At 49.9% G+C, this 15,257-nt stretch overlaps 1 protein-coding gene across 2 annotated transcripts in view; it reads left to right on the top strand.

The window, feature by feature from the left end:
* CAMK1D (calcium/calmodulin dependent protein kinase ID) overlaps positions 1-10,303 on the top strand; it is a 431,244-nt gene extending 420,941 nt beyond the window's left edge. For both annotated transcript variants that reach the window (XM_002928067.4, XM_034643631.1), the window contains exons 9-11: positions 1,914-2,001; positions 2,907-3,024; positions 4,518-10,303. In XM_002928067.4, the coding sequence (XP_002928113.1) occupies positions 1,914-2,001; positions 2,907-3,024; positions 4,518-4,636 (325 nt within the window). In that variant the 3' untranslated portion in view covers positions 4,637-10,303. The remainder of the gene's footprint in view (positions 1-1,913; positions 2,002-2,906; positions 3,025-4,517) is intronic.
* The last annotated feature ends 4,954 nt before the right edge of the window (positions 10,304-15,257 follow it).

The raw sequence follows: 15,257 nt of genomic DNA on the forward strand, positions 1-15,257 counted from the left end.
AACTATCTAGAAGGAAAAGCTTAACAAAGATGTTCGGAGTCCCCTAACCTTGTTCCTCTTGTTTTGGATGGATTTGCCTGTTACTCTATTTCATTGGTGTGTCTAGGGAAAGGGGGCCACTGGCAGCTGTTGGAAATGGAAGCTGGTTCCCTTGAGTTCGTTTCTGAGCATCCTCATGTCTAAGTCTTTCCAGCCCTGCTGGGAAAAAGACAGAGTCTCTGCTGGGAGGGGCGAGGGTCGCTCTTACCTGGGAATACCAGACTGCATTCCAAACTTAGGCCCAGCCTGGCACAGACTAAAGGTCCAGTTCTGCAGCCATGTTTTCAGCTCTAAAGTGAAAGGCTGGGTGGGTGGGGGCATATTTTACTCGGGGATGATTTCTTGACTGAATAAGGCCTAAGCTTTTTCCCTTCATGTCCCCAAATGGTTGGATATCATAGGGTGTGGCATTCAGGCTGTTTTGGGTCCAGAACCATCAGAGTCTGGGAAATGACAAGTTTCCTCACTAACCGGTCACCTTCCAGGAAGAAAGGACTTTCAGTGTTCCTGGCATCTATCTGCCCCCTAACTTCCAAGATGCAGAAAATTATTTCATAGGTATCAGATACCAAGCTAGAATTTAATAGTTGTTAAATGAAAGGGAAAATATGGAAGGTTCGAAATGCAGAAAAGAATGAGAGCAAAACACAGCTTCCTCTGAAACTGGGGGGAAGGCCAGGTGATTAATTGTAGTAGAGGGATGGTGCTGAGGTTGATGGGGATGCGTGGGAGAAGCAGCGAGTGACCTCTAGGTGACCAGTGGGACTGGAGATTGCGAGGTGAGAGAGGAGGGAGGAGGACGGGAGGGAAGGAGATGTGGTAAAGCAGACAGAGGAAGGAGTAGGGTGAGGGGGGTAATTCCTAAGTAGTTTCTAAGGACAGAGGTGAAGAGCAAACCGGCCTTCTTCTCTGCTAATAGAAGGCTGTAGAACAAGCAACAGCTAATGCTTGGTGATATCAGGGACCCAGCTGAGTGCAGAGTGGATCTGGTCCCAGCCATTCTGAGAACTGTTCCAGGACATGAAAGGGAAGAAGATTTGCCAAGCAGGGGTGAGCTGAGGCTGGGCGCCCTCTCACTGAGTATGGAGGAGGAACGTGGCCGAGCTTCAGTCTGCTGGAGTGGAGCTAGAAGGGCCCCGGGTGTGAGCAGGTCCACGGAACAGTGGGTCTGGATAGGGCACAAAGAAGGAGCCTCGGGGAGGAAGAAGCTGGGAAGATGGCCCTGGGTAGGGACATGGTGGTCAGACCAGGCAGGAAACATCAGGACCTGCGAGGGGAAGCGCTACAAGAAGAGAGCTGGTGGAGAGGCAGATGGAGGGAGAAGGAGGGGACACTGGATTCATGTTGCCTTGTGGCTTCTCATATTGTAGGAACCCGGTCAAAAGAGACGGAGTGGAAACCTGGCAGAGAGGTCCACGAATCCCTGGGAGGGTTCAGAGTCTAGAGAAGGCGGACAGGACTTTGAGCGTGGTGGTGACAGATGGTGTGCGTTCAGACAAGATCCACGCAGCCTGGAAGGGGGGCGACAAGCCACCCTCTCAGGGAACCTCAGGACGGGCTCAGGGTTGGGGCTTTCCTGCGAAAGCGGCGTAGGACCTGGTGTCACAACACCCCCCGCCCAAGAAACTGTTTTAAAGAAGCATCCGGGGACGCCTGGGTGGCACAGCGGATTAGCTTCTGCCTTCGGCTCAGGGCGTGATCCCGGCGTTATGCGATCGAGCCCCACATCAGGCTCCTCTGCTATGAGCCTGCTTCTTCCTCTCCCGCTCCCCCTGCTTGTGTTCCCTCTCTCGCTGGCTGTCTGTATCTCTGTCAAATAAATAAATAAAATCTTTAAAAAAAAAAATAAAGAAGCATCCTTACCTCTGTTTCAGGATCGCTGGTGACACAGCCCTCAACAAAAACATCCACGAGTCTGTCAGTGCCCAGATTCGGAAGAACTTTGCAAAAAGCAAATGGAGAGTAAGTCTCATGCTTTATTCAATTCCCAGTGAGTCGAACCACTCCAGCGAAACTTGCCCTGCGGTTGGAGCATTTATTACTTCTAAAGCTCACCGTCACCCGAGTTGGATGAAAATCCCCAGAACCTCACCCAGAAAAATCTTGCTAATTTTAACCAATGAGGATTAAGACTCAAAGGGGGTGTCATGGTGTGGGAGGGATAAAGTATGTCGTTTAATATTTCCCCGGCAATAGTGCTGATTCTCATTTAGTTGTTGTTTCTTAAGAACATAATTCCTGTTGTCTGCCTTTCTGTTGCTGGAACTTTCAATTTTCAGTAGTGGACTTCTATTAAAGTGATGTGAAAGCGAGAGGGGAAACCCAGGGAAACCCTATTTAGGAAAAGCCTAAACCCTAGCTTCTGATCAGTGTGCATAAATTAAGAACTGGCTGTTCTGCCCCGAGGGACTGTACAGAAACAAAATGAATTCCACTGACCTACTTTATTCTGAGGAAACACTATTAGGACACAAGCGCCAGTAACAGGAAAATAAAAAACTACCTTAAAACTTCATCATAAAGTATTGTTTAAGTTACTGTCTTATTATAATATGCCTTTGATTCTAAAAGTCATTTCTCTAAAATTATGGAAAGAATTGGTTTACATTCATTCTAGATGTTCTCGACATCAGAAGAAAAGTATTTGTTTAAATCTCCAAAATACATCTCAAGGGGGGGGAGGGGTGCAATAAATTTGAGTCGTTTTTGGAAGATGGGGCAAGAGGAGCTTCCCTTCTAAAGTATTGTGAGAGCGTTTTAAGATGTCTGAAATGCTCGGGGTAACAGGACGAATGACCGGACGCAGTCTGAATCTTTTCTAATTAGCCGGACTATTTTGTCTGCTTTTTCCCTTTCTTAAATTTCAGCAAGCATTTAATGCCACGGCCGTCGTGAGGCATATGAGGAAACTCCATCTTGGCAGCAGCCTGGACAGTTCGAATGCAAGCGTTTCCAGCAGCCTCAGCTTGGCCAGTCAAAAAGATTGTGCGTATGTGGCAAGGATAGAACTTTCCACCTGCCATTTCAGACACATCTGGGGTGGGGAGGCGGGAACTGGCATCTGCGGGCACCCGGTGTTTGATACCTCGTCTCATTGAATGTCCCCAGTACCCCGGAGACCTTATTCGATTTGAAAGAATATTTTTCTAAGTGTTTCATTATTGGATATTCATACCACAGTGGGTATTGTTATTTCCATTTTGAGATGAGAGCTCCGTGACTCGAGTGCCGCACGGCCATGTCTCTCTGGACAAAAGCCCGGACACTTTCGGATCGGGCTTCTTCTCCTGAGGTTCGCTGGCCCTCGTGTGTCATTCTTAGGGGTTGAAGAAGGGATGGCAGAGACTCATGAGAGCCTGATCTCGTTGGCTTTTAATATCTGCTCTTTGATGAGGATGATGGTAATTGGAGCAGAAGTATATGACTGCATCGGCTTTGCAGTCCAGTAAGAGTAAGGATACGGCATGGTCCCTCATCTTTGCGTGGACTGTTACATCACTGAGGGCCTGCTTACACTCACCTATCTCTCTCTCCCATTCCCCACCACCCTCTGGTGTATTTATCTTAATCCCACATTAGGCCATCCTAGTGGCTTCTGTCCACTTCAGAGCAGTTGCCTTGATAGTGCCCATTGTGGCCCTCGTCTCCTTGATCATGGGGCCCTTCCATTTGGTCTCGCGCTGGGTATCACCTTTCACCCCATTACCCTCAGAAAAGGGTTCCCTCCCTTTCTAAATAGTCTTCCCATCTCATCTGGGAATGTGAGCCCTTAAATTTTCCCCGGAAATCTCCATGAGCATCCCCTGACCCAACCGCACACCGTGGCAGACCCATGGATCTCCCTCTGTCGGAACCTGCAGAGGTCACGGGCAAATGCACTATTGGAACTGAGCTGCAGGGGACTCATCCCACATCAGGACTGTCTGATGCCAACACATGCACCTGGGGAGCATGGTGGTGCAGACTGTGGGGCATTTTTCTAGGCCAGGGCTGCTGGAATAGGAGCGAAAGGTGATTTCCCATGGCAGTCGCTCTGTGTCTCAGATGCCTCTTAGCCAGGAGTAGAGACCATACACCAAACGGGGCAGAAGGGGGATCATATTCTTTCTTCATTCTTCAAATCTCTACTCATGGAGCGGTGGTGACAACATTTCTTATAATGACAGCGTGTAGTCAACACCTAGCCTGAAGCTTAGTACATAGTAAGTGCTCAGTTAGCAGTACCGATCTTGCGACAGTGCTGAACCTTGTCACCTCCAGCTACAGAGCAGTTCTGATCACGATGAGAATGGGAGGGAAGAGTTGGGCCTAAGAAGAAAGCGTTTTAAGGACACATTGCAAATGTTTTCCTACAGGTAGGTAAAAATTTAGAGTCAAGTGTGTAAAAGTTTGCCCCCCCTCCAAACCCTGCCGTGGGAAAGGGGAGAGAGTATTTTCTTCTGGAGCTTTGACCCCCTGTGTCCACTGTCCCCCTGCAGGTCTGGCACCCTCCACGCTCTGTAGTCTCGTTTCTTCTTCATCGGGGGTCTCTGGAGTGGGGGCGGAGCGGAGACCAAGGCCCACCACTGTGACCACAGTGCACTCTGGAAGCAAGTGACTGGCTCTGGAGGCGGGCCCAGGGGCGGGGCCAGGGAAGGGGGACCCCAGTGCCGCCAGCCACTCCAGAGCGATCCCACCTTGCATGGTGCGCCTTCCTGCACAGGACTGGAAGACAGAAGTTTTTTACGGCCATATTTTATACTGCAATTCTGAAGTGTTCATTTCTCACAAACTGTACTGACTCAAGGGAGCTGACGTAATAGGATCTGGTGCTGTACATACGAATCTTGCAAAAGCTCTGATGGAACAGACCTCCCGCGTCCTCTCCCCCAAGCCCTGTCATTTCTGCTCTTCTCGGTATGGGTAACGTCTATGTTGTACTTTTTTCATTAATGACAAAGAAGGTTTCAACTGGATTATTTAAAGTATTGGTAAATATTGTGCATTAAGGTTTTATTTTTTACCTTTTACGAAATACACCCTCTGATCTATACTTCTTAGTCCCATGACCTGTATCTTTTGCTTGTCAGTAGTAGAGATTTATGTTAACCTTTAAGAGATGGTTGTTTTTTTTTCCCACCAAGGGGAATGTAAAGGTATTTTTAAAAATTCTAATAAGAGGATCGAGAATCTGTCTCCAAGGTGAAGAGTGCACTTTACTTCTATTTCTCCTCCTTCTCTCCCCTTCCCTGGAGGGGCAGCTCTCAAGAAAACTACCCCGCAGTTCTCGTGGCTGTCTTGTCTCCAGGGCCGCCTTGGGAAGGAATCTGCAGAAAATCTTTTCCAGCACCCCGCCACCCCCAGCACTCCCCTGACCAACAAGAGACCCGAGGGGCCTTCACTGTCAGTGGTTGGAAATAAAGAAGCCTGCTCCCCCCGGAGACTAAGGCTAAACTTCAGAGGCTCCGCGTGCTGTGAAGGAGATGCCCAGCAAAGACATAAAAGAATCTCTTCCACAAGGAACCAGACACCATTTTGTCCAAAGGGAACTCCCCACTCGGCTCCCATTTCTTACGAGGGTAACACAGAAAGCTCCGCTCTCAGCTATGCAGTTTTCAAGTTAATCTCTCTGTTTTTTAAAAATGCATTTCTAATCTTACACTCAAAATGGCCTCCAAATGACACAAGTCGTTTCTGCAGATTTTTACCCGGCACTTCTATGAATGTTATCCAGGCGAGGAGAGGGAAGTGGCCTTGGAAAAGAGTCCATTCATGTGGGGGGTGGTAAGGAGAGGTGGCCTGCCGAGCAAGTGGGACACTGGCCACCACAGTGATGGCCAGAGACGGCCTCCGCCAGGCCCAGCTGGCACTGGAAGCCCTCCTTCTGACCAGGGCAATCTGAAAAACCAAAGACCTGTGATGGTGGGGTCACCAAAGGGCCCAGGTTGCCTGGGACTGAAGACTTTCTTGGGATGTAGGACTTTCATTGCTAAACCCAGAGATGTCCCTGGCAAGCTGGCCACGTTGTCAGTCTGTGTGGTGCATAGGTGTGCAGGACAGAGCGCGGCGTGAAACCCAGGGCAAACCCTTCTCGAGGGGGCTTCCAGGACACTCTCTTGCAGAGGCATGCGTCCCTCGACCCTCCTCCCCATGCAATACTATGAGTCTGCATTTTGCACCGTCGGCCTCAAACCCGCCACGTGTCCCTGTGGGTCTGCCTTATGGCCCAACAACTTTACTGGCAGAAGAAAACGGCATGAAGATTAGAAAGAGTATCTGAGAAAATGGAGGTGGCTCTCCAGGAGCTTTATTGGGGTGTTGCTTACTAGCAGGCGTAACGGAGCATTCATATTGCCACAGTATCAGAAAACAAGTAATTAGATGTTACAGGGGGTGATCATCTGCCCGGATGTGGTCCCTGTAACGTGTGCTTGAGTAGTTAGCGGCCTTTTGGCCTGTGTGCTCGATGCCGTCAGTTGATGGGTGATTAAATTATTTCCTAGAGCTGACACACGGGATGCACGTTCTATTCTATTAGTTTGAAAGTATGTCTTACTTGACAAGTCATGGGAGGTGAGAGTCGAGGCCTGTCGCAGATGTCCCCTCTGTGGTTTGGGCCAGCCCCTGGCCATGCTTGGCCTGTAACACTTCAGGTCTCTACAACATAGTGCGAGGAGACAGTGACTGCTTTCAGCCCCAAAAGTAAACTCTGTTGAACTTGACATCAGGCAAGTCAAGACTGTTTCAGTGCCACCAGACTTCAGTCATTTCCTATTGTTTTAGGAAGAGGAGAAAAAAATACCATATGGAAGAACTTTTGCTCTTTGAGAGAGCCTCCATGGCAGAAGGAGAGAGGTTCTCTTTCAACCACATTTGGTATTATTTATGCTTTATTATCACATCATTCGGCAAGGGAACCCAGAATGTGCCTTTTGTTAAGACCTGCCAAGTGGGGCAGCTGAGTCCCAGGCCCCTTGCCAATGTCAGATCCCACCCGTAGGAGCCAAGCATCTCCTACGTGCCCCGGGCTTCCACTCCCTGTGGAAACCAGTGTGTGGCCGAGGCTCAGGGATGGCCACTGGCCCCATCGTGGGCTTCCTTTCAACCCCAAGCTACCCGTTGGTCTCCTAAGCTTCTCGGAGCAAGTGGATAATTTTTTCTACTTGAATAGGACATGTTGAAATCGTGTCCTTGAACGGTCTCTCCTTCAGCTGCCTACCAATCGTCCCTCCCTCATGTCCCGCTTTCACCTCCTCTATGAGACAGTAGGCAAAGCTAGCGTGGGTCTGAGACAAGCAGCGAGTGTGCGCCCACATGCGGGCCCCCCACCGACCAGCAGCTGACCGCTCTTAGCCAGGGTGCCCCGGAGTCTGGACTGCTCACGGCTGTGCCTCACGAGCACACCAGGGCCTGGGGTATTGGGTTAGGATAGGGTAAAGTCCACTGGAGCCGAGAGGGGCAGGGAGTGCCGATGGGAAGCACACCGGACCATGGAGAACCCTTGAGAAACAGAGAAGATGGCCTGATAGGTTGATCACAGCTCCAGGCAGCGCATGGCCGTTGCAGTGGGCAGGTCTCCCCATCTCCCACTGCCTCCAGCCCCGTGAGACAGCAGCAAGGATAATGTCCCCTTTCATGTCTCCTTTGTAAAGAGCTATGCAGAAAGCATGCAAAAAAAAAAAAAAAAAGGCAGGGCTTAGTATTCTTGATTACGGCAATGATTCTGGTCACTTCTGAAATCCCACCTCAAGAGCAAGGAGCAGCTTCACCGCCCTGCACGGGAGCTTGTGGCCTTGGAGAGGGTCCCGCTCTCCAACTAGCGGTTAGCGTGACGTTCAGGAAGCTCAGCAGGCCAGCATGGGCCAACGCGAGATGGCTTTGGCTAAACAACCAGGGCTCCGGCGCTTAGGAAGCAAAGGCTGTCTGATGACAGGGATTGGGCATAGGACCCTCAGACTCAGTTTACCTGCCCGGCACCGACCTCCTCCTGTTCGTTTATCTACCATGGTGTCCAGCATATCCTGGATGGGTTGTGGGTAGGAGAGAGGAACTCCCCTTTAGTGTGAGGGTCAAAAACACCAGGGACAAAGCGGAGGGAACCCCAGGGACCCCTCCTGAAAGGGGGTTGACCCTCTTTCTCGAGGAGTGACAACTTCATCTGATTAACCCATGGGATATGACATTTTATGAGCAATTTTAAACAGAAGAGATCAGATGCAGGGGAGATAACTCAATATATGAAGGCTCTGTGGCCCAGCGAGAGTCTCCACCAGCGATGCCTCTTCGCCCTGGGGAAGCCGCACAGGGACAACGGCTCCAGGGCTGAAGACAGAGAGCCAGGGTTACTGCAACCCTTCCTACCCCACGTGACTAGCAGGGTTTCCTTTGGATGTGTGAAGGAAAAGCCAGGGCTGGCAAAGGGCAGCTCCTCCAATTTCATAGACAGAAATAAGATGTACTCTTTCCCAGGGTCACACACTCACTTCTGGCCAATTAAATGAAGGTCCTCTGTTTCAACCAATGCACGAAACCTTTGCATGTCCTTCTCAAACAGTACTCCTCCGCGTTCTGTCTACCCACACTCGGCAGAAGAGTTTGCCTTTTCCTTAAACACATTCCAGACCAAACACTGTTCAGTTTGTTTCAAAAAAAAAAAATATATGTATACCTGTATGTAACCCACCACTCTTTTGGGGGGGCACCTGGTCCTCGGTTGGGGCTGCAAGTGTACCTGATATTTGCAAACCAGTGTTCCAGCCCTTTGGTTCTCAGATTTGAAAGTGTTGAGCTAGAAAAGGTGAACTGGACAGAGTCCTCAGAGCGGGACTTATTCCCTGAAGACACCAAGAGACCCCGTCTGCTGGTGAGCTGGCTCCAAAGCGCCCACCGCGGACAGCAGGCACGGAGGGGAAAGGAAGACAGAAGCGCACGCCCCCTTCCGCCGCCCGTACCCCACTTGTGGTCCCAGTGCACCACGGTCTGCAGCCTGGCCGCGGGCCCCGGAGCCCAGCCCCACTGTGAAGCCGGCCCCGCATGCTGGCCAAGGCCCGGCCCGCCTCCTGCTCCACTCGGAGTCAGACCATCAGACCGGAAGGAGCAGCAGCCCTTCCCCGCCTTCCCTGCCACCTGTGACTGGAGTGGCTCGGCCTTGTGGCTCTGGGGGGCTCCGCTTCTGCAAACCCAAAGGCTGTGCATTTGGCAGCCAAGCCCGCAGCATGTGGCTGCCAGGTCTGGTTTTGTGGACAAAAGTGAAGTGTGGAATGGCTTCTCGGTGTCTGTCTCTCTCTACACCAAAGGGACAAACTGTTGCATTCACCCTTTGTACTAACGCTGCTTCTGCATTTGCCATATCTATTTTTTAACCTTTTGGTCCCCAGGGAACTTCTCATATGGTGATTTGTCTTCTGATTATTTACTGAATTATTTTACTTAAAGGTGATTTTATTTTCTTATGGGCAGGAAAAAAAAAAAGAAAATGAGAGGAGTGTTTGAGGCTTCAGTCAGAGAGAGAAGTCATCACCAGAGACTCCAAAGCCCCAAACACGAAATAAATTAGTCCTCAAAGGAAAACCTTCATCTGGACAGATAGAGACTGCCAGGCCCTCGTGCCAGCCCTGCATTTGTGGGGTAGGGCCTGGGGCAGGGCTGGCTGTCGGGCTGTCCAGAGGGAGAAAGAAGGAACAGGAGCATTGTTCGCTTGGCCATCGGTCATACACACAGAAGCCTGCCACCCTCCCTCCGGGGCCCCGGCGTCAGAGTGTATGACGAGCCATCCAACGACAGCAGAGAGGCTGCGGGACATCTTTGTTCGCAAAGATGGGCAGCACGTTTCAGAGAACGTTTAGCTTAGTGCCACTTTTCAGGTTGGATGACATAAAAGGCACGTTCTGTCCAGGATAAAATTTGGAACAATTTCTTAATTGGCCTTAGTCACTTCTCTGAGCCCTCCCACCAGCGAGCGAGCATGTTTTCCAAAAGCTTACAACTGGCGAATCCAGGAATGTCCTCGCGTCTATTATTACAAGGCTTGTGATTGGTTCAATTTTCCCATAAAAACACGTTTGTCCCAAAGAAGGGAAACTGTGCATTTAGTCCATGCATGTAACAAACTCTGCAAGAAGTTTAACCCACATAGGTTTGCGGCGCTGCAAAATTGTTCATGGGCCTATGTAGCAAATGATTCTCTGCCTTGACAATCATGTACACATATCAAGATTTCTATCATAATGATAACGAGATTGACGACTTCTTATTTTCCTCCAATAAAGACAATTAATCACCTTCAGATGTGTGCGGTTTGTTTCCTCCATAAAGAGCGGCGGGGGGCGGGGGTGTTCCAAGAGTTCTCTCTTTCTTCTGTTTCCAAAGTTTGGATTTGAAGTCAGGGAGTTTGAACTGAGCCCCTGGAAACTCATGTCACCTGCACGATGAGCTAGAAGTGCCGGGGAGGAAGGAATGGGCACATCTTGGCTTTGGGGTCTGTGGAGGGTGCCCCACTTTACTACCCTGCTGGACAGAAGAGCTCCCCGTTTTCATTGCTGCTGCAGAAAGAGGCTGGAGACGAGCCCATTAACTCAAATTGCACCAATTACGCATCCATGAGTTGCTTAGAGGAAAAGCCGATTTCGAGGAACCCATGTTTGAGTAAGGGGTGAGCAGCCTCACCCCCACACCCATCCGTTTGCTCAGCACAACTTTGGAGCTCTCCATGCCCAAGGAAAGACTCATTCTGAGCAGAAGGCTGCCTGCTATGTTTCTTGGGTGGGGGGAACCAGCATTTCATAGGTCATCAAACATATTGTGGGCAGTAGGTCTGATGACCAGACAATACCTCCAATCCAAATGGTAAGTGGCTGTTTGCAGAGGGAAATGAACCGGAAGCGTGTTAGAGAAACATAGAATTAACACTGTCCCGCGAAACCAGTATCCGATGGAAATGGCCTTTGTGGAAATAAGTGAGCCCTGAAGAAATATGGCGCACGCCATCTGACATCTAGTCTTTTCTAAATTCAGTATGGCTTCTCTTAGCCCAGACCCTAATTATGAAGTATATCAAAGCAAACAGATCATTCGGTGGGTTCATAGGTGACATTGTTGATGCAAATTTTATGGAACAAAAGAACTTTGGTAACCTAACCACTTTTGAAAACTTTGTTAAGGATTCATTAAAGGTAGGACTCGCCAAGTGTGACTGAAAATTAAGCCAAAGCAAACGCACTGAAGTCTAAAACATACCGATACAGAGCTGACATTTATTAATGCCTTCGAGTTGAAATGTTTAAGGTCAAACTTTTTTGGTGCTTGGCTCCAGACACATTGAATAGCCAGCCCTTCTGTCCTTCCTAGATTTACCCAGCCTCCCTGGGGCTCAAGCCTCTCTGCAGCACTGAAATTCACCTCAAATTTCCTATATTTCCAGATAACACTTGGTCTTACACGTTCTCTTGTGAATATATATTGTTGATCATAATGCATTTAGGAGCCAAAGGTATAAGAAGAAAGGACTTCTCGTATAGTTACAGGATTGTCCGTCCAGAAAAGAGCCATGCCTGATCACAAGAGACACAGAGCTTAATGGCAAAAGGGGGTATGAATCGTGTCCACCCAGATCCTCCTGGCCCTCTGTGCCCCCCAAGGAGGACAACTACAACAAAAGCATCTCAGAGAGGAAGGTTCTGAAAACAACGTCTTCCAGTCACACGCGTGCCAAGCCATTTGGCTGGGCTAGTGGTGGTCTCGGGGATGTGTATGTACTTGGCTATGCCAGTGCTCTCTAGTTGAGAAAGACCAAGGAAGAGAATCTGTAATCTTTTTTTTTTTAAACATATTTGGTTGCAAAACCTGTGCAGAGCCCCCAGAAGATGTGATTTCCAAAAACACCCTTGTTACATTAGCTCATCAACAAAAAAGAGAGCGTGTCTGTGTGTGCACGCACACGTGCTCTTGGGCCCTCCGTACAGAGAGGCTTCCAGCTGAGGGGGTAAGTAATGGGGGCCCATTGCCAGGCCACACCCTCCATGCCAGGCCCTGCACCCTGGCTCGGGGGGAAGGGGGCTTGTTTATCCACCTACTTCCCACGAAGGTACCATCCAGGGCCAGCCGGCTTGCATGTGTCCAGCAGACCTCAAAGCATCAGACTGAGCAGCGGGATGACCAGAACGTCTATCAGGTTTTCAAGGCTGGAGAGAGCTGCCAGCTAAGAGCACAGGAGCTGGTGCAGGCTCTGGCGGGGTGGGAGGGGAGCATATCCAGGGATGGAGAGGAGGAGAGGAGAGCTCTTGGCACACGCAGGGCCCCAAGGACAGTTATCTTTCCCTCAGGTCCTTTGGCAGCAGAGAAATTAGACTATAGGGCCCGTAGGACCCTCAAACCCTCCCTCACCCATTCCCCCAACAATTCCCATCAGGGTCTTTCAGGTGGACCCTGGGATAGGTCTCATTCATTCATTCAACATCCTCTGAGCACCTCCTGTATTTCCAGGTTTTCGTGCACACTGTAAAAAACAAGGTAAATCTGACATGGACACTCCCCTCAAAGGCTGCATGCGGAAGGGAGTTCTGGAACGAGCCTGGAAGGAAGGGCGGAGTTGGATGGGAAGAAGTAAGTAGGAACAGCGTGAGCAAGAGCATGGATGCAAATGGAATAGTGCGTATTTCCCTGGGCACAAGCTGAGCCTGTGGGCAAACCACGGGGAGAGAAAGGCAGGCTAGACGAGCCTTGTTGTTATTAGTGCCAAGGAGACCTCATAGTAATGATGATGTCGTGTATGGATCACATACTGAGTTCCAGATACTGCGCGAAGTGCACCCCATTCCACATCTTGCTTACCCATCAGCCTGGCAAGGAAGGTGCCTTCGGTGCAGAAATGGGTTCAGAAAGTTCTGGTAATGGACTGGAGGTCGGCGGATTCAGCTCAGCTGGGACTGACCCCAAAGGCCATTCTGCCCAGTCACCTCTCATGATTTTGCCCAGGTCACTGAATTCAAAAGCATGAAATCTGGATTCCGTTTAATAGGTAAGTGGGGACCACTGACGACTATGGAGTTGAGGATTGATACAATCAAATCAGTTAACTTTTCAGAAAAGCACTGTTTCTAGGGTCCTGTCCACATCTCCAAGACACATTTATCTTCTTGGGTGCCTCAGCCTGGCCTTACATGTCACCCAGGGATGAGGACCCACCGGGAGGGCATAGGCGTCTTTATGCAAACAGCCCACGTGTTTTCTGCTGCTCTGTTGCTCCATTTCTCAAGGACAAACGTCACAGAAGCTGGATTTGATCTAGAATCAGAGATGCAGATAATACTGCTGGATGTTTAAAAATTAGTCTGTCCTCTTGCTCGGATTCATGTCTCCGGAAAGTTCTGTTCCTACACACAGTTTCATTCCTGACATGCAGACTCCCCCGTCATCTGCTATTCTCCTGAAGATCATCTTCAAAGCTGCTGATTTACTTTCAAGAAAGTGTCTCAGATCTCTTGTTTTCGTCCAGCCTCCCTTGAGAGGAACCGTATTTAGCATGAGCTCATCCACCTAGTATGTTTCCATCAGCAAGGGGACTCTTTCCAGAAAGACAGTAGGGCCAGGAAAATGCAGCTCGTAGCCAATTTATTAACCCTTTCCCTCTTGCCTACCTCTTCGCCACTCCCCTCCCCTCCCAATAACATTCCCTTAGCTCCAACATGGTATTTACTTTCTTGAGTACAGCAAGATCTATTTATGTGGGCCTTGCTGTTTATGTCAGCTCATGGAGAAATTCACTCGGATGCTGAGCTGCCAGCTCAACCTGGCTATCAAGGCGCAGATGAGCACACATACCGCCCCCCCCAACGAGGGCCAGCTATTCCCCAGCACGGAGCTGGAAAACAGCTGACTTTTGTACTCACCTAGCCCAAAGTGCTTGTCACATGGCACCCCTGAGGGAGAAAAGAAAGCTTATTCAGGGAGTAGGTCTGTACAAGTAATTGTCCTGTATCTGGACAGTAATCCCTCCCATGAAGGAATGTCTTAAGGGCACAGCAAGTGGGGAACACTGGGCATCACCTCCAGCTCGGGTGAGTAGGTTTGTCCTAGAGGAGAGCCCAGCCTCCTCGGTATGCTCCCGGCTACAGACTCCCAGGCCACTGCTCAGAAGGCTGCATCCCAGCGCTTCTCACACATTCTCCTGGGGAATCATGCTAAGATGCAGGCTCTTACTGAGAAGGTCTAGGCTGGGGCTGGAGCTTCTGCCTTCATGACAAGCTCCCAGGTGCTGCCACTGCCCCATCCCCCATCCCTGGACCCCACTTTAAGACTTGAAGCAGCCTCTTCCTCTGGGTCTCCTGCCTGCCTGCGTGTTCGAATCATCTTGGAAACATTTTGAAAATTCTAATGCCCAGACCAACTGAACCAGGATCTCTGGGGGGAAAGGCGGCCTCGGAGTGCCTCAAGGGCAGATCAGGAAAGCCTAGTCGTCAAGCCGCCTTGAGCTGAGAAACTCTCTAGCTCGCAGTGAAGCACAAGTGGACGACAAGTGATCAGCTGCCTTCCTCTGAGGGACAGGGCCAGCTCTAGCCCTGGCCTTCCAGGTCTAGCTTCAACGAGCACATGGTCTCTCCTCTTGTCTGAACTTCACCTCCGTTCTTCCCATCATTCAGAGGTGCTCCCACTGTGCTTTCTGGAACTCACCATCTCTCATCCACAAAATCCCCTATATTCTACGTGTAGGTGGAAAAGGACGAGGAGCCGGCAAGCAGGGAGGGACCCACAGACCCGGCCACTGAGTTATGAGAGATTGATTAACTCATACAGCAAACACGTATGGTGTTGCGTGCCAGCCACTGTTTTAACTTGTTCAGTCCTTACAACAACTCTCTCGAATGGGTACTACTATTATCTCAATTTTATAATGAGGATACTGAGGCACAGGAAGGTTAGGTGGCTTCTCCCAGCCACAACACTAGCAAGGGGCTCTTATGGGTTGAAATGTGCCCCCTAAAAATTCCTATATTGAAGTACTAACCCTCAGTTCCTCAAAACGGGCCCTGATTTGGAAATAGGGTCTTTGGGGTGGGTCCTAATCCACTATGACTGGTGTCTTTATATTTTTAAAAGGGAAATTTGACCGACACATGGGGAGAAGACCACGTGAAGATAAAGACAGAGACCTGCAAGGCGAGGATGCCAAGGATTGCCAGAAAATCGCTGGAAGTTAGGGAAGAAGCATGAGCAGATTGCTGGCCTCACAGCCCTCAGAGGGA

This window comes from Ailuropoda melanoleuca, chromosome 15 (genome assembly GCF_002007445.2).
Source record: "Ailuropoda melanoleuca isolate Jingjing chromosome 15, ASM200744v2, whole genome shotgun sequence".
Lineage (NCBI taxonomy): Eukaryota > Metazoa > Chordata > Mammalia > Carnivora > Ursidae > Ailuropoda > Ailuropoda melanoleuca.